Here is a 24,800-nt window from a genome sequence, read left to right on the forward strand (position 1 = left end):
AAGTACATCAACTCACTTGCCACTATAAAGCCTGCCATCAGATGCAGCTTAATTGTCTCTTGCCACTCACTGATAGGGTTTTTTAAAAAAAAATTTTTAATTTTACTTATTTTTTGGCTGTGTTGGGTCTTCATTGCTGCATGCAGGCTTTCTCTAGTTGCGGCAAGTGGGGGCTGTTCTTTATTGCAGTGCACGGGCTTGTAGTGGCTTCTCTTGTTGCTGAGCACGGGCTCCAGGCGTGTGGGCTTCAGTAGTTGCAGCACTCGGGCTCAGTAGTTGTGGCATGTGGGACCTAGAGCATGCTGGCTTCAGTAGTTGCGATGTGTAGGCTCAGTAGTTGTGGCATGCAGGCTTATTAGTTGTGGTGCATGGGCTTAGTTGCTCTGCAGCATGTGGGATCTTCCTGGACCAGGGATAGAACCCATGTCCCCTGCATTGACAGGTGGGTTCTTAACCACTGTGCCACCAGGGAAGTCCCACTGACAGGGTTTTGATATGAGTCTGCAAGCAATTGATTATGGTCTCTGTGCAAACTTATCTGCTAATGATAATCTGTATTTGCAGCTGCTCCCCAGTGCTAGCATCACTGCCTCAGCTCCACCTCAGATCATCAGGCATTAGATTCTCATAAGGAGTGCGTAACCTAGATCCCTTGCATGCGCAGTTCACAGTAGGGTTTGTGGTCCTATGAGAATCTAATGCCGCTGCTGATCTGACAGGAGGTGGAACTCAGGTGGTAATGCGAGCGATGGGGAGTGGCTATAAAGACAGATGAAGTTCTGCTTGCTCGCCTGCTGCCCACCTCCTGCTGTGGGGACCGGTTCCTAACGTGGTACCAGTCCATAGCCTGGGGGTTGGGGACCCCTGCTATAGAAGGAGGAATATAAGAAAAAGTGCAAAGGCCAGATCTTAAGGCTTATTCAAAAAAGTGAGAAAACCAGTTTGGTTGGGAGAAGGATTTGAGCTAGAAAAGGAAAAGATATAGATGTGAAAGATTTCAAAAAAAGCAGAAAGTGGGATTGATGACTACAAGTTTAAGAGTCAAGGTAAGAAGAAAAACCCAGATACAAGGAGAATGGTGGTAGCATGAACAGAAATAGAAAAGTAAAAGATTTGAGATGAAGGTGGAAGATAGAGTATTACAGACATGTTGTTTTTGAGGTCCTGTTGGTATATTTAAGTCAGAGTGCCCAACTGACAGGTGGAAATGTGGCGTTGGGACCTGCCTGGTATGGGAAGCATAATTTGGAAGTCATCTTCCTAGTCATGAAAATAGGTGAGATTTCAAAAGTGAGGAATACAGAGAAAGAACATCTATACTATATGTGAATACATTTCCTAGGTCTGTAAAACATTTTATCTTCAAGTGTTCTTTTTTTTTTTGTAATTTTAATTTTTATGGGAGCTAGGATCTCGCAATATGACATCTATTTACTAAAATTCTGCCTCTCTAATTTTTATGTTGACCCTTGTGATTTTTCACTGTTTTTTATTCTATCCCAGAAAATAATGAACTTAATTTGTGAAAAATGTAATAATAATTTGAACTACAAGTCAAATTTTTTAAGTGCAAAGAAATTATTTAAATAAACTTTGCAGTTTTGCATGTTGTGAAAGCATTTCTTTTCTACCATATGTCTTGCATGTTAAATTTCCACAGTTTTATTCTTCTCCAACCTTGGTACTGGGCCGGTCCTAAGGCTACAGAAAAACTATCCAGAGATAATGGGGAGTGAGTCGTCTTGAGGGACCCACGTTTTAAATAGCCAAGGAATAAGCTATTAGGAGCCAGAAATAATTTTAATCTGTTTCAGAAAAGTTAAAAAAAATTGTATACTTCCTCACTATTGGAAGATAACATAATTTAACTCTTTCTCATAGTTTGACCTTTATTTGATGATGATCAATATGCATATCATTTTGAGCTTCTGTTATTGTCAACTGTATGTGATGTAAAAATAGAAGATATGAAATATAGGACAGAGCTGGTAACTAACAGTTGCTTTCCTTGAAAAGTTTGCTTGTTTTTCTCCTCATTTTCCTCTTTCGCACTGACTGACAGTAATTTGGGGAGAGGGATCAATGGGAATATAAGAGTAGGAGACCAAGACATTCTGTGGTAAACATAATGAGATTAGTCTTCTTTTTTATTTGAACCGCAAATCATCTTTGTGAGCAGTGCTGAAAGAAGAATTCCATAAGTGTTTTTGAGCAAGGACATAATCATCTTGGTGCTTAAGTTCTCGTGATTTGGTGGAAAACAGACCAAAAGTGGGTTAATTACTTCATAGTCACAGTTTAATGTTGGCCCTTTAAAATTATTTAAAAATGAATAAAAATAAGAAGGTCTAGAGACTGTTATAGTTTTAATTCATCTGTATTTTAGTTTAAAATCTATAGTGGAAATTATTTTTGGTAAATATGTATTTTAAGGCTGAATGTAGGCCTTGCATATCTAACTTCATATTTCAGTGTTTTTCTTTTTTTTTTTTTACCATTTGAATTAACATTCAGATATATTTGGAACATAAAATTAATTTTATCTTTGATATTTGCCTTTTACTAACAGAAATGGATGATGAAGACTGTGAAAGAAGAAGAATGGAATGTTTAGATGAAATGTCCAATCTTGAAAAACAGTTTACCGATCTCAAGGATCAGTAAGTAGTGACTTCAGAAGGTCATTGTCACCGAATCTTAACCTTGTCACGTGTACAGTAGCATGAGAGAAATTATATTCACTCTAAACTATTTTCCTTTTCGTGTTTTATGGGACCGACTGATCTGAAAAAGGCTTCGGCTATTGTTTGCCTGCTGAAGACCTCATTAACTAATCAAGGGTTTTGAGGCTGTTTTGGGGGGGGGATATAATAAGATTTTTATGTGGGGTTGGTAATGAAAATGTTTTCCTGGGTTGTTGCACCCTTGATTCTAATCTGCTTCATTTATTCCTTTGTTAAATAATTGGATAAAGATAGCATTTTAAAATTGTGAGAATAAGAGAGATATTTCCCAAAGATGGCATAGTGATTTTTGTTTATATCTTAACATTGGGTAATATATACATTACGTGTTTTCACACGCATTATTTAGTTTGCTTCTCTGTAAGGTTGGGAGATAGATAGTCTTATCTCTAATTTACCCATGAGAAGATTGATGCTCAGAGAGGTTAAGTGATTTGTTCATAGTTCTTCAGAAAGGGATAAATTAAGCCAAGCTTTCTGCCTTCTAGTGCAGAAAGTGCTATGGTGTCCCTTCCACTAAGGCACATTACTTTGGAGGAACTGTAGTGGAATAGAAAGAGCATAGGCTCTGAATCCAGGCTTTCTGGACAGATTTCAAAGGTATAATAAGAGATTCGTTATTATCTACTGTAAAGTTTGAATGAGCAGTCTGTAAAATTCTCAGCCATTTGTCTGGCATGTAGTGCATGTTTATTAGATACTATTTTTTTCCCCCTGCTTACAATGCCAGAACTCTTATGTAAAGTTGGTAACGCAAGAATGGGCCCCAGTGATTTGAGAGAACAGAATAGATGCAGATGCAGATTAAAAAAAAATCTTAAAGGTGAGCTTTCAGTTTGGAACTTGCTGGCAAGGTTATGGGGCAAGCTACATTTTAGGAATTGTAAATGAAAGAGAGAAAGACACCTTAACTTATTCAGAAGCTGGCTCTTCAGTTTATGAATCCTTCGTGATTTTGCTGCTTATTCCTTTTCGCCTACTTCTTCCCTAGAGAGGCCCAAAGAAGAGATGAAAGCCCATTTAATATCTGAAATTGCCAGACTAAAATAAGACAGGTTTGGTTACCATATGAATCCTGCTGGATTTATGCCATTTCTGGTCTTAACTTTCACTGGTATTAGAGATGAATATATAGATAATGTTCCCTGCTAGTGCAACAAATTAATATAAGCAATCCAAAATAATCCAGAGTTTAAAATTGTGGCTTTAAAAAACATGATATTTTCTTATTCTAAAGATTTACATTATTAATTTGAAATCAAAATTAGTTTGGATCCCCAGGAATCCATTATTTGGGCAACACGGAGAGTTCATTCAGTTCATTTGGGATCATTCTGGAAAAGAGGAAGCAAATTTGTATTTTTGTATTTTAGCACAAGTAATCCGTGAATGAATAATTCTTAAACAATTATTTAAGATACACCTATTGAGCTTTTAAAGTGCCTTTTATGGTTATCCAAGAAATGAAAATTGCTGTAAAGCTCTAGTATAATATATTACGTAGGAGAACTTTGCATCTAGTGAGTCATTTGGTCTAATCTTGTTCACCTTGGGGCAGGCAATTGTCTTGAGTATTACTTTCTCATGGCTCACTATGACCACCAGCCAGTTCCCCCTACCAGCTTTATTCATTTCTGAAAGTGTTAAAAGTAGACCCATTGCCACTATTTAATAGGATTCTTTCTCAAGGAATTGGAATCTAGAAATATGTTTTAGAAAAGAAAAATCTTGGCACCAGGTTTATAATTATTTTTTTGTCTTGCCCCATTGCTTTGTGTTTTATTTTTATTTTGTCACACTGTGTATCTCTGTAAGCTGTCTCAAATCCTCTTTGGCAGAGGTGGGAAATATAATAATAATAATAATAGTAGTAATAAATACCCTGCTTTGCCTGTTCTGCTACTACAGGGCACAGTAGTACTCCATTCCTAAGGCAGAAAATCCACAATTTGCAGTTTGTAAAGTGGTGGAAGGTGAGTTCTTCCACCTCCTTAAAAAGATAGAGGAACTTGTGCCATCCAAGTTTCCATTCATTTCAGTGTTCAACATCCAACAAGCGTTAATTGAGCTTCTATTCTGCGAATAGTACTGTGGTTGCTGCTGAGGGACTCATGATCCTTGCCTTTGATGAGTTTATACTTGGATTCCAAGGCTGTAGAAATTATACTGATTTTGAGGAATCTATTCTTTTAAAAGTGAGCTAATTGAATATTGTTCATTCACATATCCTCTTCATTCAAGATGTTCACCTATTCAGGAAACCTTATCAATATTTTGTATGAGTTTGATGTTTTTCAGGGACAGTCATCTTTTTTATCAGATTTTTAGCATTTTGCCTAAAGTTGTATTTATAACTTCAAAAACTATAAGTATCATGTTGTACTTTTCTGACTTTACACATTGTATGTTGCATTTTAGAAAAATTTAACCCAGATGTGATAACGTATTATTTTGGCAGTTAATTCAGTTAATTTTTCCCTTTTTGTTTAAAAAAAAGAATAGTTATTGTATTAACACTCAAATTTGCTTTATTCCTTTAGAATCATTGTATAAATCTCTATGCTAATTATGATGACCAATAGTAGACAATTAATATTAGTTGCCTTAATTGTATTGGTTTATATTTTCAAGAGGAAAGAGTGGAATTTTATATGAAAGCCAGGTATCATCATGTTTTCAATAGCCAACTGCTATTTATACGAACACCTACAAGCATAAGCAGTGGTTTCTTTTGGAAGTTACTAGATGCCATCCTTGTGATGTATATGACATATTCTTCACCTATGATGAAGTAATAAATGGCAAAAAAATTTTACAAAATGACCTTAAATTGTTTGTCTGCTTTGAAATTTTAGGATGCCCTTGAAATGCCACAAAACTGGGGTTAGAAGTGCCTTTTATAAAGAATGACAATTTAAACATTTTCCTGTTAAAAAAGAGTTAGTTCTGTCCTGCAGGATTATTGCTAAAAATAAACATTGAGTTGTCTCACATACTGTCTTTGATAATCAAGCTAAAGGTATTGGGATGACAGCTGGTAAATTAGGAGTATTTGTATGTGGACTCATAAATAGAGCAACAGGGATTCCTTGCCCCACTTTTCATTTCCCCATCTATTGAGCAACTCATTGTTATAGCTTCTTCATTTGCAGTCTAGAAGAACTGAGTATGCCAGATCACAAGTTCTCTAGCCATTGGTTTTACCTTCATCACTCTACTTCCTCTTTGTTCTTTTAAAAATCAAGTAGGCTTAATATTGTAATACTGACTGCTTTTCAGGAAACTTGGAGAGGAGACAGGGAATTATTTATTTTTGAAAGCTAGTAATGCCTGTATCTAAATTATTCAAAATGATTTTTTTTTAAACTCAGTGTTTATTTGACCTTTTCTCTTAGAATTGATTTATTCTGCAGTTAAAACAAAAACATCTAGAGTGACCAAAAGTGGTTATTTCAGTTGTATTTTTTGTATTGTAAGTTAACTATTAAAGAGTGATATATCTAAAAAATAGAAAGACATTTCTTTGTGATTATGTGTATAAAGTCAAATAATGTAACTGCATTCTTCACTTGAGAGCAAGGCAAAAATACATTTGGTAGGCTATTAGAATATGAATGATACTAAGAAGAGAATGTATAGAAATGGTAAATTGTTAGCCTTTGTTGGGCTTTTAAAATTAATATCTTAATTTTTGCTTTGTTAAGACTTTATAAAGAACGATTAAGTCAGGTGGATGCAAAACTACAAGAAGTCATAGCTGGAAAAGCACCAGAATATTTGGAACCACTGGCAACTTTACAAGAAAATATGCAAATTCGTACAAAGGTAGCAGGTAGGAAAGTGAAACATCTTTTCCATATAGTAGAAAATGAACTCTTCAATAGACTTAAAAGGTGTTTATCAAGTGAGCGGTTGTTGTTAATGGAAGTACAACTGTATTTACGTTGACCAGAGTATTTCACTGTCAGTCAGCCCACAGTTATTTATTAAATGCCTCATGCTTTTCTCTGCTACTGTAGGGCCTTGAAAAAAGAAAAAAAGCCCTCAAATTGCTCACAGTGTTGTTGAGAGGGTACTTCCACATGTGAAACAATTAGAAACCATGATACTTTCATTAAGAGATACTGTTACTATCGCAGTTTAATTCCCTATTAAGGTTCAATTTAAGTCCTCAGTATTTTTCATCTGTAAGAGTGATAAGGATTTTTTATTTGTAAAAACATTTTTTAAATGTTTGATCAGGATATTAAAGAACAGAGAATTCGCCTTCAAACCTACAGTTTAGACATGAGTTTTTATTTTGATAAGTTTGATGACTCATTTGTGGCTGTGAATAAATGAAGATGTACTATATTTGTGTGGTTAAATTTCAGTCTTCTGTTTGTAACTGGGATCTGGCCTCAGAATTGTGTCCTACCACGCATAACAAGGGATATATCTATTTGAAGGTCACTTACTGATTTTTCATAGTCAAACTAGAAACTGAAATTTAATTAGTGGAGATGCCGATTGTTTTCTTTTTGAGGGACACTAATTGATCCTCATGTACCTGTTATATAATACCTAAGGCATTGTTGATAATAGGTTATCTTTGTACTAAATCCACCTTAAACCAGATTTTATTCTTGAGTGCTTAGTATTAAGTATGTAGATGATGTGATGCTTAATCTGCTGTCTTTGCATATTGGCTTAGCACACCCTTAAAAGTAAACATGTCCTTAATTTTCCTGGACATTCTAAAAGCACTAAGTGAGACTTAGTGGATGTTTAGGAAATATTACTTCAGTCAATTATTCACTTTTCTGTTAGGCAGCCTCCTTTACTTTTTGATTGTACAAAAGGTAGTGTGTGTGAATGTGTTGCTGATGGCATAGTTCCAGGCATCTGTCCCTTGCCTTTTCTATACAAGAAACAGAATTACATTTCTAGGGGCAACTATGGCATACAGTTAAGCATATACATCTAGACCTCTTTGTTTGCCATTTTTGTGATGGCATGTTTGCATGACCATGGTGCCTATTTTATGCTGTTGTCTTGGTACCTCTAAGTTAAACTCACTTGAGCATCCATTCTCTAGGTAAAGCCCTGTTAGGAGCACTCAAACCTCGTATCAGTTTATAAATTTTGTTATATTAGTTTCTACATTTAATCCTCTTGGAAGCTTTGGACTCTGAAGATAAATAATAGTTAAAAACTAGTGGTTTTGATGGTTATGGTATCCAGTTGTTCCTTTGAGTATATATGATTAAGAAACCGGAGCTTATTGACTCTGTTTCCCTTATGAATCCCAAGAGATTGTTTTTCATAGGTGAAGAGTTTTATTTTCATTTTAATCATTCTCTATCAAACATTTAGGAGTATTCTTTAGAAAAATGGGTAAGAACTAAAAATTGCAGTGTAGTTTTTTTCTAGCACTTAAACTCTTATTAGTTTTCTAGTCTTCTTTGATATATATTTTAACTGAGCCTTTTATTTTTAGTTTTTAAAGGTAAAGTTAGACTCACTTGCCAGTTTCTTCTTGATTCATCTTATAAAATAGTTAGGACAGAATTCCTGTAGGGAAGTGATATTGAAACTCCTTATTGCTAACATAATCAGAGTAATTGTGTTTGGTTGCAGGAATCTATAGAGAGCTCTGCTTAGAATCTGTAAAGAACAAATATGAATGTGAAATTCAAGCTTCTCGCCAGCATTGTGAGGTACTGTTATTTTGCTCAACTTTTAAGCTGATTTCAACTCTTCAAGTCTTATGAGTACAGCAGTATAGTAAATAAACTAAATGGAACAAAATTAAATAGTACTTTAGCTCAGCACTTGTACGATTTTTTTTTTTTTTAAATACAGTTGCACTGGAAGCTGTATTGGAAATAGGACACAAGCAAGGGACCATAGAAAAGAACTAAGTGATATAATTTTAGAAGTTTTGCAACTGTTACCTTAAAAAGACTAATGATTATGTCATCTGGCATCACGGAAAATAGTATAATTAGTATAATATTCAAGGCTCAAAAAATGTATATCCAGTAGTACAGTTAGATTGTTGGGCTATATTAATTTCTTAATCTCTAGATCTGTTTCCACATCTTAGGGCAAAATTCTCTATGGGGAAAAATAAATTCTGTATGTTGTGTTTATTTTGAATAGCGTTTGAAAACATAGTGCTGATTTTGCAGATAACTTTTCATAAAACCTAGACAAGATCATAAATATACTAGTGAAAATAAGAGGACACGTTCTATGATGATTCTTATCTTACTTTAATGTACCATATCTTTATAAATCATTAAAATACTAAGAATATATAGGTATAAAAATGATGGAGCTTGTTATTTCATTTTCTTGGTTACAATTGAGGTGAAACGTCTTTTGGTGTGTACTGGCTGCTTGGATTTTCTTTCCTAAGAAGTGCCTGTTCATATCTTTTGCCTTTACTTTGGGCTTTTAGTCCTTTCCTTATTGACTGTAGAAGTTCTTTATATACTCTGGATACAAATGCATTGCTGGTTATTGGCTTTGCAAATATTTTTACCCAGGCAATGGAATATCTTTTCACTTTTTCTGATGACCTTATGGACAAAATTTTACATTTTAATGTAATTGAATTTATCATCTTTCCTTTATGATAGATGCTTTTTGTGCCTTCCCCACTTTGAGGTAAAATGATGTATTTTCTTTTAAAAGTTGAAATTTTGCTTTTTAACAGATTGCTAAACTGCCTTTAATTAATTTTTATGTGTGGTTAAAGTATGGCTCTAATTTTACTTTTTTGCATATGGATAGGTAATTCTCGACACTATTTATTATATTCTTCATTGTCTTCCCACTAATCAGCAATCCCATCTCTTTTTTTTTTTTTTTTTTTTGCGGTACGCGGGCCTCTCACTGTTGTGGCCTCTCCCGTTGCCGAGCACAGGCTCCGGCAGGCTCAGCGGCCATGGCTCACGGGCCCATCCGCTCCACGGCATGTGGGATCCTCCCAGACCGGGGCACGAACCCGTGTCCCCTGCATCGGCAGGCGGACTGTCAACCACTGCGCCACCAGGGAAGCCCTCCCATCTTTTTTATATCAAATATCGACATATGTGTTGGCTTGTTTTTAGCTTTTTTTCATTTGTTCCATTGGTCTGTTTGGCTCTTTCTGCACCAATGTCACAGCATCATTTTTTACAGCTTTCAGTCTAGTAAGTCTTAGTAACTCAATACCCTAATAATTTTATCTTGCTCTTTTCCTTCTTACAATTGTTATTGTTAAGTTTTTTTGTTTTTTTTAGTAACAACTTTTTAAAAATGGCTTTTTATTTTCTGCTGCTGCATAGAAAAGTAATTTATATATTGATATTATATCCAATCTTATCTACCTCTCTTGATTCTAATAATTTAATTACAGATTCTTAGATTGTCCATGTAGATAATAATGTCATTTGTGAATCATAGCAACTTTTTTCTTCCTTTCTGATCTCTTTTTTTTTTTTTTAATTTTATTTATTTTTGGCTGTGTTGGGTCTATGTTGTTGCGCGCGGGCTTTCTCTAGTTGCGGCAAGCGGGGGCTACTCTTTGTTGCAGTGTGCGGGCTTCTCATTGTGGTGGCCTCTCTTGTGGAGCACGGGCTATAGGCATGAAGGCTTCAGTAGTTGCAGCACGGTGGGCTCAGTAGTTGCGACGTGCGGAATCTAGGGCGCACAGGCTGCGGTAGTTGTGGCTCTCGGGCTCTAGAGCGCAGGGTTAGTAGTTATGGCACACGGGCTTAGTTGCTCTGGGTCTGGGATCTTCCCAGACCAGGGATCAAACCCATGTCCCCTGCAATGGCAGGTGGATTCTTAACCACTGTGCCACCAGGGAAGTCCTCTGATCTCTTCTTATTTGTTTCACTTGTCTTAATGGCACTGATAGCACCTCTAGTACATGTTGGAATAGAAGCAGTGAAAGCTGGTCATTACTGTGTTCTTGATTTTAAGGGAATGCTTCTAATGGTTTTCCAGTTAGTATGATACTTGATGTTTGGTTTTAATAAATACTCTTTTTATCAAGTTAAGGAAATTTATTTCTTTTTTTCTAAGAATTTTCCCATAAATATTGTTAGACTTTATTAAATACTTTGTCTGCATCTGTTGAATTAGTCATTTTTTTTGCACTTAAATTATTTTATTTTATTTTATTTTTTTTTTGCTGTGCGCGGGCCTCTCACCGCTGTGGCCTCTCCCATTGCGGAGCGCAGGCTCAGCGGCCACGGCTCACGGGCCCAGCCGCTCCGCGGCACGTGGGATCCTCCCGGCATGGGGCACGAACCCGTGTCCCCTGCATCGGCAGGCGGACCCTCAACCACTGCGCCACCAGGGAAGCCCTGCACTTAAATTATTAATGTATTTTCTGATGTTAAACTGTCCTTGGATTCCTGGAATGATTATTTTTCTTGTGCATTACAAGATTCAGTTTGCTGATATTTTGTTTAGAGGCTTCATTTCTATGTTAATAAGTGAGATTTAATTTTTAATTCTTATATTATCTTTGTTTGATTCCAAGATGCATAAAATAAGTTAGGAATATTCCATATTTTTCTCTTCTTATAGAAGCATATATTTAACATTGCAATCTTCAGTTCCATGAGTGCTTAGTACATCTTGTCTTTATGATGCATTTTTGAAAACAATCTCATAGTAGGGTTGCAAGAAGGTACAAAAGAACTTGTTTGGTGAACATGAGAATGAGTTGGCAACATGATGCTCCATAACCCCTGAATACTGTAATGAATATTTCAAACAAATGAGGGATGTTCTCTTACATAACCACACTAAAATCATCAAAATCAGGAAATGTACATTGATTTTGTTACTACCATCTAATCTTATGACTCCATTTAAGTTTTAGCAGTTTTCCCTATAGCAGTCTTTATAGCAAAGAGATGCAGTTCAGAATCACATGTTATCTTTGTCATTGCATTTAATTGTCTTGTCTTTTTAGTCTCCTTCAGTGTGGAACAATACCTCAGTCTTCCCTTGGTTTTTTAATGATCTCTACATTTTTGAAAATTTCAGGCCAGTTATATTATAGAATGTTCCTCAATTTTGAGTTGGTCTGCTGTTTCTTCATGATTAGAACCAGGTTTTGTATCTTTGGTAGGAGTATCACAGCAATGATGCTGTGTTCTTCTCATTGAATTCTAACAGGCAGTGCACAGTTTTGATATGTACCATGATAGATTATGTACACTCTGATCACTTGGTTTAAGTGATGTCTTCTAGGTTTTTCTAAGTATACTTAACTTTTTCTCATTGTGATTAGTAAGTATTTAGTGGAGAAGTACTTTGAAACTGCAAATATCTCATTCCTCGTAACACTTTCAATTTATTCATTTATTTATTTATATAAGTATATGCATTGTTTCCTCACTTTTTTTTTTTTTGTCTGCTTCATCTTTCAATTACTGAGGGAGGTGAGTAGAATTTCTCTCTGTGATGGTGGATTTGTTAATACCTCCTTGTATTTATTTCTTTTATTTTCTTTGTGATATTAGTTTTCTTTCATTTCCTAAGAAAATTCACATACTCTTCTTTTCAATATAGTAAAGTCATTCATAATTTGAGATCTGGAGGCCAAAGGTGCTAATGATGAGATGCGTCACAATGCGTGTCCACTGTCTCAAGTTCCTTTGGTCAAAAAGGATTGTACAGGCCCAGAGATGCTGTAATGCTCATGATTCCAGAGCACCCAGTTGAAACTTATCTCTCATGGAATTTCTTTCATCTTTTTCTTTGTTTTGTTTTATTTTTTTCCTTTTTTCCTCTGTCTTCCTTCCTTCCTTCTTTCTTCCCTTCCCCACTTCCTCCCTCCCTCCCCCCAACCCGCTCTCTCTCTTCCTTTCTCTCTCTCTCTTTTTTTTTTTTTTGCGGTACGCGGGCTTCTCACTGCTGTGGCCTCTCCCGTTGCGGAACACAGGCTCCGGACGCGCAGGCCCAGCGGCCATGGCTCACGGGCCCAGCCACTCCGCGGCACGTGGGATCCTCCCGGACCGGGGCACGAACCCGCGTCCCCTGCATAGGCAGGCGGACCCTCAACCACTGCGCCACCAGGGAAGCCCTTTTCTCTCTTTTTAAAATTAGGGTAAGAACACTTAACATGAGATCTACCTTCTTAACAAATTTTAATGTGTAATATAGTATTGTTAGCTCTAGGCACATGGTTGTACAACAGATCTCTAGAACTTAACCATCACAGATAACTGAAACTTTATACCCATTGAACAGCAACTCCCTGTTTCCCCTTCCCCATAGCCCCTGGCAACCACCATTCTACTCTCTGCTTCTATGTGTTTGACTAGTTTATATATCTCATATAATTGGTATCATGCGATCTTTGTCCTTAAGTGACTGGCTTATTTCACTTAGCATAATGTCCTCAAGGTTCTTCCATGTTGTAGCATAAGGCAGGGTTTCCTTCTTTTTTTTAAAGAATGAATAATACATCATTGTATGTATATATCACATTTTCTTTATCCATTCATCCTCAGTGTACATTTAGGTTGTTTTTCACATTTTGGTTATTGTGAATAATGCTGCAATGAACACAGGAGTGCAAATATCTTTTCAAGACCCTGATTTCAGTTCTTTTAGGTATATACTCAGAAGTAGGATTGCTGGATCATATGGTAGTTCTATTTTTAGTGTTTTTGGGGAACCTCCATACTGTTTTTCACAGTGACCACACCATTTTACATTTCCACGAACTGTGCACAAAGGTTCCAATTTTTCTATATCCTCACCAACACTTATTATCTTTTGGTTTTTGAATATAGGCATCCTAACAGGTATTAAGTGATACCTCGTTGTCATTTTGATTTGCATTTTCTTATGATTAGTAATGTTGAGCATCTTTTCACGTACCTATCAGCCACTTGTATGTTTTTTTGCAGAAATGGCTATTCAAATCCTTTGCCCATTTTTAAAATCAAGTTCCTTACATATTTTGGATATTAACCCCCTATTAGATACATGATTTGCAAATATTTTCTCCCATTCTGTTAGGTTGCTTTTTCACTCTAGTTGTTCCTGTGCTGTGCAGATGCTTTTTTGTTTTGATATAGTCCCACTTATCTTTTTGTTTTTGTTGTCTTGTTTGTGCTTTTGGTGTCATATCCAATAAATCATTGCCAAGACCAATGTCATAAAGCTTATCCTCCTTATTTTCTTCTATTGGTTTTACAGTTTCAGGTCCTACATTTAAATCTTTAATCCATTTTGAGTTGATTTTTGTGTATGGTGTAAGATAAGGGTCAAGTTTTATTCTTTTGCATGTGGCTTTCCAGTTTTCCCAACACCATTTGTTGAAGGTCTATCCTTTCCCCATTATGTAGTCTTGGTACTGTTATTGAAGTTCAGTTGACCATATATGCATGGGTTTATTTCAGGGTTCTTTATTCTGTTCCATTTGTCTAAATGTTTATGCCAGTACCATATTTTTAAAATTACAATAGCTTTGTAATATATTTTAAAATTAGGAAATGTGAGGCCTCCAGCTTTGCTCTTTCTCAAGATTGTTTTGGCTGTTTGGGGTCCTTTGTGTTTCCATATGAATTTTAGGATTGTTTTTTCTATTTGTGTAAAAAAATGTCATTGGAATTTTGATAGAGGTTACATTGAATTTGTAAATTGCTTTGGGTAGTATGGACATTTTAACAATATTAAGTCTTAATAACAATATTAAGTCTTTCAATCCATGAACGTGGGCTTTCCACTTATTTGTGTTTTCTTTAATTTCTTTCATCAATATTTTACGTTGTCAGTATACAAGTCTTTCACTTTAGTTTATTCCTAATTATTCTATTATTTTTGATACTCTTGTAAATGGGATTTTTTATTTTCCATATCTTTCATTCTATAAGTTTTTGCTTTTTATATATATATATATATATAGAGAGAGAGAGAGAGAGTCTGTATTAGCAGACTCACATATTTTAGAATTTTTATTTTTTAATAAATGTAACATTTTATCCTTTTTTTTATACCCTTCTATCTCTGTAACAGTGATTTTTGCCTTAAAGTCTATTTTGTCTGATAGTTAAAACAGCTACCCTAGTTTTATTTGGCTTGGAATTTTCCTGATAAAAGGTTTTTTCATCCTTTTTTTTTTCCTCTCACTTTTTTCTGACCTTTTATTTTGGGTGTATTACTCGTAAATAGCATAAGCCTTGAATTAAAATAAAATTTATTTTAACAATCTCTGTCTTTTAACTGATAAATTTAGTCCAATTATATTGGTGATTATTTTGATATTTAATTCCAACCTGTTTTCAGTTTGTTCTGCTTTATCCTTTTTTTATTCTTTCCTGACCTTTTTTGGGAGGTATGTGTGATTTATTGAGTTTTAAAAATACATCATAAAGTTATACCCTCTATTTCTATTTTAATGATTACCTCCATGCCTTCCATTTCTATATTTTAATGATTACCTTAAGTTTTTAACATGCATACCTACATTAGTAGAATCTAAATATTAATTAATAACTGTCCTCCTCATTAGAACTCTTATAAAGGACCTTAGAACTCTAACTCCAGTTACTCCCTCTCAAATTACAAGGTATAGTTGTTTACTATTTTAGTTCCATCTTGTTTTTCATACTTTAGATGAGACGTTATTTTGATCTCGTAAATTTAGTTCTTTTTAGGTTTATCCACAGTTTACTAGTTTCTTGTTCACTGTTTTTGAATTGCAACCCTTCCTTGCAGGTCTATTTTCTGCTTCTTGAAGAACATCCTAGGCATTCCTTCACTGAGAGTCTGTTAGTGGTAAGCTCAGTTTTTATTTGTTCAAAAATAGCTTTATTTGTAAAAATTGTGAAAGGACAGTTTGGGGGTTATAACATTCCAGGATGACAGTTATTTCCTGTTAATGTTTTTAGGATCTTACTTTCCATAGTCTGTGCTAGAAGGTTACAGTCATTTGTAGATAACTTTTTTCCTTCCCTTCGCTGGCTGCAAAAACTCTTCTCTTTGTTGTTCTTCAATTTCTCTACTGTGTGTCTCCATAGAGATTATTTTTCTCTCCTGACTTGGATTTGTTGTGCTTTCTGAATCTCAGAATTTGTTCTCTGTTAATTCTGGAAATTTCTCAGTTGTTAACTTTTCTGGTATTGTCTGTCTTCCATTTTCTTTCCTTCTGTCTTCTGGAACTGTGATTAGTCATCTGTAAGGCCTTATTCGGTTTTCCATATTGCAATAATTAATTCATACTTTTATTCAATAAGTAATTATCTGACATCCTTCAGAGCCTAATTCTGCTGTTTTTTATTTCTGCCAAACCTCACACCTTATTTCCTTATTTCCTGATTCTGGAGGTTTTATTGGTAGCAATTCTGTGAGCCTTGGACACAGGCTGTAGCTCTTCAGAGAGTGTCTGCTTTTATTTCCGCTGAGTTGTTTCAGCCAGGCATCCTGGTATGCCAGCACCACATGACTGCTTTCTGGCTTTGGATTTTCTGGAAGATGCAGGGTCTATATTTGAATCCCAAAGATGTAGAAATCAGGCCCAAGATGACATATTTTCAGGGAAAACTTTTTTCCCCACTTATTGCCTAGGCTGAGACAGATAGATTTCCCTCAGGTGGATTTTTTCAGTCGCCCTTTTCACTAAAGGTAGTAACCCTTGAGGACCATGCAGGGATCCCAGTTCCCCCCAAGATCTTTCTCTTTTAACCAAATAGCCATTAAAAGTGATGCCTCTCCATTCAATAACCAGCAAATACCCTCAAGGAAACCCCAGCTTTATTTTTATTTATTTATTTATTTATTTTTTAAACATCTTCATTGGAGTATAATTGCTTTACAATGGTGTGTTAGTTTCTGCTTTATAACAAAGTGAATCAGTTATATATATACATATGTTACCATATCTCTTCCCTCTTGCATCTCCCTCCCTCCCACCCTCCCTATCCCACCCCTCCAGGCGGTCACAAAGCATCAAGCTGATCTCCCTGTACTATGCGGCTGCTTCCTACTAGCTATCTATTTTACATTTGGTAGTGTATATATGTCCATGCCACTCTCTCACTTTGTCACAGCTTACCCTTCTCTCTCCCCATATCCTCAAGTCCATTCTCTGGTAGGTCTGTGTCTTTATTCTCATCTTGCCCCTAGGTTCTTCATGACCTTTTTTTCTTTTTCTTAGATTCCATATATATGTGTTAGCATACGGTGTTTGTTTTTCTCTTTCTGACTTACTTTATTCTGTATGACAGACTCTAGGTCCATCCACCTCACTACAAATAACTCAATTTCATTTCTTTTTATGGCTGAGTAATATTCCATTGTATATATGTGCCACATCTTTATCCATTCATCTGTTGATGGACACTTAGGTTGCTTCCATGTCCTGGCTATTGTAAATAGAGCTGCAACGAACATTTTGGTATATGACTCTTTTTGAATTATGGTTTTCTCAGGGTATATGCCCAGTAGTGGGATTGCTGGGTTGTATGGTAGTTCTAGTTTTCGTTTTTTAAGGAACCTCCGTACTGTTCTCCATAGTGGCTGTATCAATTTACATTCCCACCAACAGTGCAAGAGGGTTCCCTTTTCTCCGCACCCTCTCCAGCATTTATTGTTTGTAGATTTTTTTTGATGATGGCCATTCTGACCAGTTTGGAGGTGATATCTCATTGTAGTTTTGATTTGCATTTCTCTAATAATTAATGATGTTGAGCATTCTCTCATGTTTTTGATGGCAATCTGTATATCTTCTTTGGTGAAATGTCTATTTAGGTCTTCTGCCCAGTTTTGGATTGGATTGTTTGTTTTTTTGATATTGAGCTGCATGAGCTGCTTATATATTTTGGAGATTAATCCTTTGTCAGTTGTTTCATTTGCAAATATTTTCTCCCATTCTGAGGGTTGTCTTTTTGTCTTGTTTATGGTTTCCTTTGCTGTGCAAAAGCTTTTAAGTTTCATTAGGTCCCATTTGTTTATTTTTGTCTTTATTTCCATTTCTCTAAGAGGTGGGTCAAAAAGGATCTTGCTGTGATTTATGTCATAGAGTGTTCTGCCTGTGTTTTCCTCTAAGAGTTTGATAGTGTCTGGCCTTACATTTAGGTCTTTAATCCATTTTGAGTTTATTTTTGTGTATGGTGTTAGGGAGTTTTCTAATTTCATACTTTTACATGTACCTGTCCAGTTTTCCCAGCACCACTTATTGAAGACGCTGTCTTTTCTCCACTGTATATTCTTGCCTCCTTTATCAAAGATAAGGTGACCATATGTGTGTGGGTTTATCTCTGGGCTTTTAATCCTGTTCCATTGATCTATATTTCTGTTTTTGTGCTAGGACCATACTGTCTCGTTTTGTTTTGTTTTGTTTTTGTTTTTGTTTTTGCAGTACGCGGGCCTCTCACGTTGCAGAGCACAGGCTCTGGACGCGCAGGCTCAGCGGCCATGGCTCATGGGCCCAGCCTCTCCGCGGCATGTGGGATCTTCCCGGACCGGGGCATGAACCCGTGTCCCTGGCATCGGCAGGCGGACTCTCAACCACTGCGCTACCAGGGAAGCCCCATACTGTCTTGATTACTGTAGCTTTGTAGTATAGTCTGAAGTCAGGGAGCCTGATTCCTTTAGCTCCGTTTTTCGTTCTCAAGATTGCTTTGGCTGTTCGGGGTCTTTTGTGTTTCCATACAAATTGTGAAATTTTTTGTTCTAGTCCTGTGAAAAATGCCAGTGGTAGTTTGATAGGGATTGCATTGAATCTGTAGATTACTTTGGGTAGTAGAGTCCTTTTCACAATGTTGATTCTTCAATCGAAGAACATGGTATATCTCTCCATCTGTTTGTATCATCTTTAATTTCTTTCATCAGTGTCTTATAATTTTCTGCATACAGGTCTTTGTCTCCTTAGTAGGTTTATTCCTAGATATTTTATTCTTTCTGTTGTAATGGTAAATGGGAGTGTTTTCTTAATTTCTCTTTCTGATTTTTCATCATTAGTGTATAGGAATGCCAGAGGTTCTGTGCATTAATTTTGTATCCTGCTACTTTACCAAATTCATTGATTAGCTCTAATAGTTTTTCTGGTAGCATCATTAGGATTCTCTATGTAGAGTATCATGTCATCTGCAAACAGTGCCAGCTTTACTTCTTCTTTTCCAATTTGGATTCCTTTTATTTCTTTTTCTTCTCTGATTGCTGTGGCTAGGATTTCCAAAACTATGTTGAATAATAGTGGTTAGAGTGGGCAGCCTTGTCTTGTTCCTGATCTTGGTGGAAATGGTTTCAGTTTTTCACCATTGAGAATGATGTTGTCTGTGGGTTTGTCGTATATGGCCTTTATCATGTTGAGGAAAGTTCCCTCTATACCTACTTTCTGCAGGGTTTTTATCATATATCGGTGTTGAATTTTGTCAGAAGCTTTCTCTGCATCGATTGAGATGGTCATATGGTTTTTCTCCTTCAATTTGTTAATTTGGTGTATCACATTGATTGATTGATTTGCATATATTGAAGAATCCTTGCATTCCTGGGATAAACCCTGCTTGATCATGGTGTATGTATGATCCTTTTAATTTGCTGTTGAATTCTGTTTGCTAGTATTTTGTTGAGGATTTTTGCATCTGTGTTCAACAGTGCTGTCGGCTTGTAGTTTTCTTTCTTTGTGACATCTTTGTCTGGTTTTGGTATCAGGGTGATGGTGGCCTTGTAGAATGAGTTTGGGAGTGTTCCTCCCTCTGCTATATTTTGGAAAACCCGAGCTTTAATATCAGGTTAGCACACTGGTTTTTAACTCCTTGTTTATATTTGGTCTTTGGTGGTAATCTCTTATTTTCTTAAGGGATTAGCTATACCTTATAAAAAGAGTTCTGTGGTGTTTTATCTAGAATGTCTGTCTAGGTGTGGTGAAGTTTTGTTTTGTTTTTTGTGGATATCTCGGTCTACTATATTGCCATAAATAAAAGTCAATAAGATATCTTCAAGTAATGTTTTTTACTTAGACAATTATATTGATATTCTTTCTCTCATCATTTTTCAGCTTTGACAGTCCTCCCTCCTCCATAGAGATGCTAAATATTTACCTAAATTTCTTGCGGTTTAGTTATGGCTTGCTGTTTTGTATGTTTAATACATAATTAATATTATAAGTACTCTGTTTAATTATATAATTAATCTGAAAATACTAGTAGTTCAAGGGCATTTTTAGATAGGAAATAAAGGGTGAATGGGAACTTACATTTAGAGTGTTTACGTGTTTTACATTCTTTCTCTCATTTTAGTACTTACAACAACTTTATAGCATAGGAATTATCTTGATTTTATGAAGGGGTTAACTGAGGCTCAGAGAGGTTAAATAGTTTGCTTGGGGGGTCACACAATTAATAAGCAGCAGACCAGGATGAAGTCCTTTGATCTTCCTAGTCATTCATGCAGTTTATCATTAAATCTGAACTTGTTGTTCAGGGCTTTGTATCTGCTTGTTCCTTAGTTCTACATTTGACTCATATAGAAATAACCTGAGAGGCAAGGAAAGTGGGAAGAAGGAAGACACATTGACAGTTGTCAGAATAAAAGTTTGATTAGCAGCAGATAGGAAGGAGGGGCGGGACCAGAGACTAGACAGGTTCACACAGGTATGCACATAGAGAGTGTGCCAAAAACCACAGAGACAATCAGGCAGCAGATGGTTTGTGTCAAATTAAGGGAGAAAATCATATTTATAGAATACTACAGTGTGCCAGGCACTAAGATGGGTGGAGATGCTTTATTGAGGTTATCTCATTTAAGCCTCCCCACAGAGCTGCAAATGAGTTTTCAGATGCGACAGCAAGTGGTAGCAAGGTCTCAGCCAGGCCCTTTAGGGTTCAGGGTTAGGATTTCAGTTCTTGAGAAGATTGGTGAGAGCTCTTCAGAGCTCTGATTTTTTGGTTGTCTATTCATTTAATCATTTTTTGTTTTCTGATTGTAACGTTAATAACTGTCTATTGAGAAAACTTGAGAAGTAAGTCTAAAGAAGACAATAGAAGCAACCATAATCTACCACGCATAAGTAATTACTGTTAATAAGTATGTGTGTTTGTATAATTGTTTTTCACATAGCTGATATGACTCTATGTATGGTATTTTGTATCCTAACTTTTTTATAAGCAGCATTTCATGAGCGTTTCCTTATGGCTCTAAATACTTTTTTTGGGGGAGTCATTTTGTGCTTTATTTTTTATTTTGAAAAATTAATTTTTCTTCTAGTTTTATTGAGATATAATTGACATAGCACTGTGTAAGTTTAAAGTGTACAGCATAATGATTTAATTTACATACATCGTGAAATGATCATCATAATAAGTTTAATGGACATTCATCATCTCATATAGATACAAAATTAAAGAAAGAGAAAAAAGTATTTTTCCTCGAGATGAGAACTCTTAGGATTTGCTCTCTTAACAGCTTTCATATATAACATACAGCAGTGTTCATTATATTAATCATGTTGTACATCACATCCCTATTACTTGTTTATCCTATAACTGGAAGTTTGTACCTTTTGATTGTCTTCATCCAATTCCCCCTCCCTAAAAACCCTTTTAAAAGTCAGTTTTTACGGGGTAATGTGTGTACATATTTCTGAAGGCACAGGCTTGTAATGAAAAACAGCAGTCCCTCTCCCATCTCCACATTTTACATCCCAGCAGCAATTGTCTATCAAAATCTTTTATCTACTGCTTCTGGAGTTTACCTTCATATTTCTAAATAATATCAGTTTTAGATATTACCTTTTGGTTTCCTATTATGAAAGCTGAGGATTCCATAATAGTTCCCCTCATCTCATTCTTCCAATATTGTTGTGTCACAATTTTTGTTCTTATTGTAACTATAAATATTGTTTACTGATCCAAGAGTTATACTTTGCTTAAACTTCCCTTTTTGTACAACTATTTTTTTAACCTTGGGATTAATTGCTTCATTTATTGTTTGTTAGTTTTCTCTTATTTACCAATTCTTCCCAGAGACTCCAGCAGATTTATGAAAACCCCCAATGCCATTTTCCCTGTGATCAAATGCATCAGGTAATCCATGAGACCCATTTCCTTCTGGAGTCCTCCCTCCTGGGCGCAACTCCTCCACCCCTGGACCCCTTGTTCACCTGTTCCTTCCTGCTACATCCTTCAGATGCTTTCTAGGCCAGCTGCATCTCTGTCTTCAGGGGTATCTCTTCACCATCGCCCTGGAAATTCCCTTTACATCTTTCCTGCTAGATCTTGTTTTCTTTTTTCAGTTTCATAGAGTAGCTTCTTGGGAAAAAGTGTACAGAAGTTAGTTGTTTGAGACCTCTTGTATTGATTATCTATTGCTTTGTAATAAATTACTCCAAAATTTAGTCGCTTAAAACAATAATCAACATTTATTATTTCGCAGTCTCTATTGTCAGGAATTTGGGAGCCACTTAGTTGGGTGGTTCCGACTCAGGGAATCACATGAAGTTGCAGTGAAGAGGTCAGCCAGGGAAGCAGTTGTCTGAAGGCTTGAGGGGGGGCTGTAGGATCTGCTTCCCAAGTGACTGACTTCCAAGGCTGGCAAGCTGTTGCTGGTTGTTGGTTGGAAGCCTTAGTCCCATGGGCCTCTCCACAGGCTGACTGAGGGCCCCCATGACCTGGTGACTGTCTTCTCCCAGAGTGAACGGGTCACGAGAGCAAGACAGAAGTGACAGGGTTTTTAATAACTTAGATTTCTGCCACATTCTGTTCATTAGAGATGAGTCACTAAGTCCTACCCACATTCAAGGGAAGAGGAATTAGACTCTACCTTTTGAAGGGAGGCATGTCAAACATTTATTGGACATGTTTTAAAACCCCTACATCTTTCATTTCCAAAAACATCTTAACTCCCAATTCAGAGTATGGAATTCTAGATGGTAAGTAATCATGTTTCCTCAGAATTTTGAAGGCATTTTTCCATTGTCTTCTAGCTCCCAGTATTGCTTATGAGAAGCCTCTTACTTTGATTCCTGATCCTTTGTACGTGACCTGTTTTCTTCCTGAATACCTATTTTTCTTTATCCTTGGTGCTGTGGAACAGCAAGATGATGTGCCTTGGTGTGTGTCTCTTTTCATTCATTATGAATACTCAAAGGAAACTTTAAATCAGGAAACTCATATCTTTAGTTCTGGGAAGTTCCTTATATTGTTCTTCTCCATTATTTTCTGTTTTTCTCTTTTTGAAACTCTTATTGGTTGGCTGCTGGACCTTCAAGATTGATCTTTGAATTTTCTTATATTTCATATAATTATTACATATTATATAGATCTTATATATTTTTATTGTACCTCCCTCCACTCCTCTCCCTTCATTTTTTTAAAAATTTATTTATTTTTGGCTGCGTTGGATCTTCATTGCTGTGTGCAGGCTTTCTCTAGTTGCGGCAAGTGGGGGCTACTCTTCATAGCAGTGCGCGGGCTGCTCATTGCAGTGGCTTATCTTGTTGCGGAGCACGGGCTCTAGGTGCGTGGGCTTCAGTAGTTGTGGCACGTGAGCTCAGTAGTTGTGGCACATGGGCTTAGTTGCTCCACAGCATGTGGGATCTTCCCAGACCAGGGCTTGAACCCGTGTCCCCTGCATTGGCAGGCGGATTCCTAACCACAATGCCACCAGGGAAGTCCCTACCCCTCCCTCCCTTTATTCTTTTTTTTTTTTCAACATCTTTATTGGAGTATAATTGCTTTACAATAGTATATTAGTTTCAGCTTCACAACAAAATGAATCAGTTATATATATACATATGTTCCCATATCTCTTCCCGCTGGCGTCTCCCTCCCTCCCACCCTCCTTATCCCACCCCTCCAGGCGGTCACAAAGCACCGAGCTGATCTCCCTGTGCTATGCGGCTGCTTCCCACTAGCTATCTACCTTACGTTTGGTAGTGTATATATGTCCATGCCTCTCTCTCGCTTTGTCACAGTTTACCCTGCCCCCTCCCCATAGCCTCAAGTCCATTCTCTAGTAAGTCTGTGTCTTTATTCCTGTTTCACCCCAGGTTTTTCATGACATTTTTTTTCTTAAATTCCATATATATGTGTTAGCATACGGTATTTGTCTCTCTCTTTCTGACTTACTTCACTCTGTATGACAGATTCTAGGTCTATCCACCTCATTACAAATAGCTCAATTTCGTTTCTTTTTATGGCTGAGTAATATTCCATTGTATATATGTGCCACATCTTCTTTATCCATTCATCCGATGATGGACATTTAGGTTGTTTCCATCTCCGGGCTATTGTAAATAGACCTGCAATGAACATTTTGGTACATGACTCCTTTTGAATTATGGTTTTCTCAGGGTATATGCCCAGTAGTGGGATTGCTGGGTCATATGGTAGTTCTATTTGTAGTTTTTTAAGGAACCTCCATACTGTTCTCCACAGTGGCTGTATCAATTTACATTCCCACCAACAGTGCAAGAGGGTTCCCTTTTCTCCGCACCCTCTCCAGCATTTATTGTTTCTAGATTTTTTGATGATGGCCATTCTGACTGGTGTGAGATGATATCTCATTGTAGTTTTGATTTGCATTTCTCTAATGATTAGTGATGTTGAACATTCTTTCATGTGTTTGTTGGCAGTCTGTATATCTTCTTTGGAGGAATGTCTATTTAGGTCTTCTGCCCATTTTTGGATTGGGTTGTTTTTTTTTGTTATTAAGCTGCATGAGCTGCTTATAAATTTTGGAGATTAATCCTTTGTCAGTTGCTTCATTTGCAAATATTTTCTCCCATTCTGAGGGTTGTCTTTTGGTCGTGTTTATGGTTTCCTTTGCTGCACAAAAGCTTTTAAGTTTCATTAGGTCCCATTTGTTTATTTTTGTTTTTATTTCCATTTCTCTAGGAGGTGGGTCAAAAAGGACCTTGCTGTGATTTATGTCATAGAGTGTCCTATGTTTTCCTCTAAGAGTTTGATAGTTTCTGGCCTTACATTTAGGTCTTTAATCCATTTTGAGCTTATTTTTGTGTATGGTGTTAGGGAGTGATCTAATCTCATACTTTTATATGTAGCTGTCCAGTTTTCCCAGCACCACTTATTGAAGAGGCTGTCCTTTCTCCAC

At 36.4% G+C, this 24,800-nt stretch overlaps 1 protein-coding gene across 6 annotated transcripts in view; it reads left to right on the forward strand.

Moving 5' to 3' along the window:
- Positions 1-24,800, forward strand: part of BRMS1L (BRMS1 like transcriptional repressor) — a 51,014-nt gene that overhangs the window by 8,084 nt on the left and 18,130 nt on the right. For 3 of the 6 annotated variants that reach the window (XR_004348690.1, XR_004348689.1, XM_032624463.1), the window contains 3 exons: positions 2,570-2,660; positions 6,449-6,576; positions 8,364-8,443. Coding sequence is in view for 4 of the 6 variants with exons in the window: in XM_032624463.1 (XP_032480354.1) it covers positions 2,570-2,660; positions 6,449-6,576; positions 8,364-8,443 (299 nt within the window). In the remaining 2 variants the exon portion in view is untranslated. Of the gene's footprint in view, positions 1-2,569; positions 2,661-6,448; positions 6,577-8,363; positions 8,444-12,678; positions 12,844-15,464; positions 15,525-24,800 lie in introns of all 6 variants that reach the window. The other 3 variants (XM_032624461.1, XM_032624462.1, XM_032624460.1) reach the window with 2 other exon arrangements.

Source organism: Phocoena sinus, chromosome 2 (assembly GCF_008692025.1).
Source record: "Phocoena sinus isolate mPhoSin1 chromosome 2, mPhoSin1.pri, whole genome shotgun sequence".
Taxonomy (NCBI): domain Eukaryota; kingdom Metazoa; phylum Chordata; class Mammalia; order Artiodactyla; family Phocoenidae; genus Phocoena; species Phocoena sinus.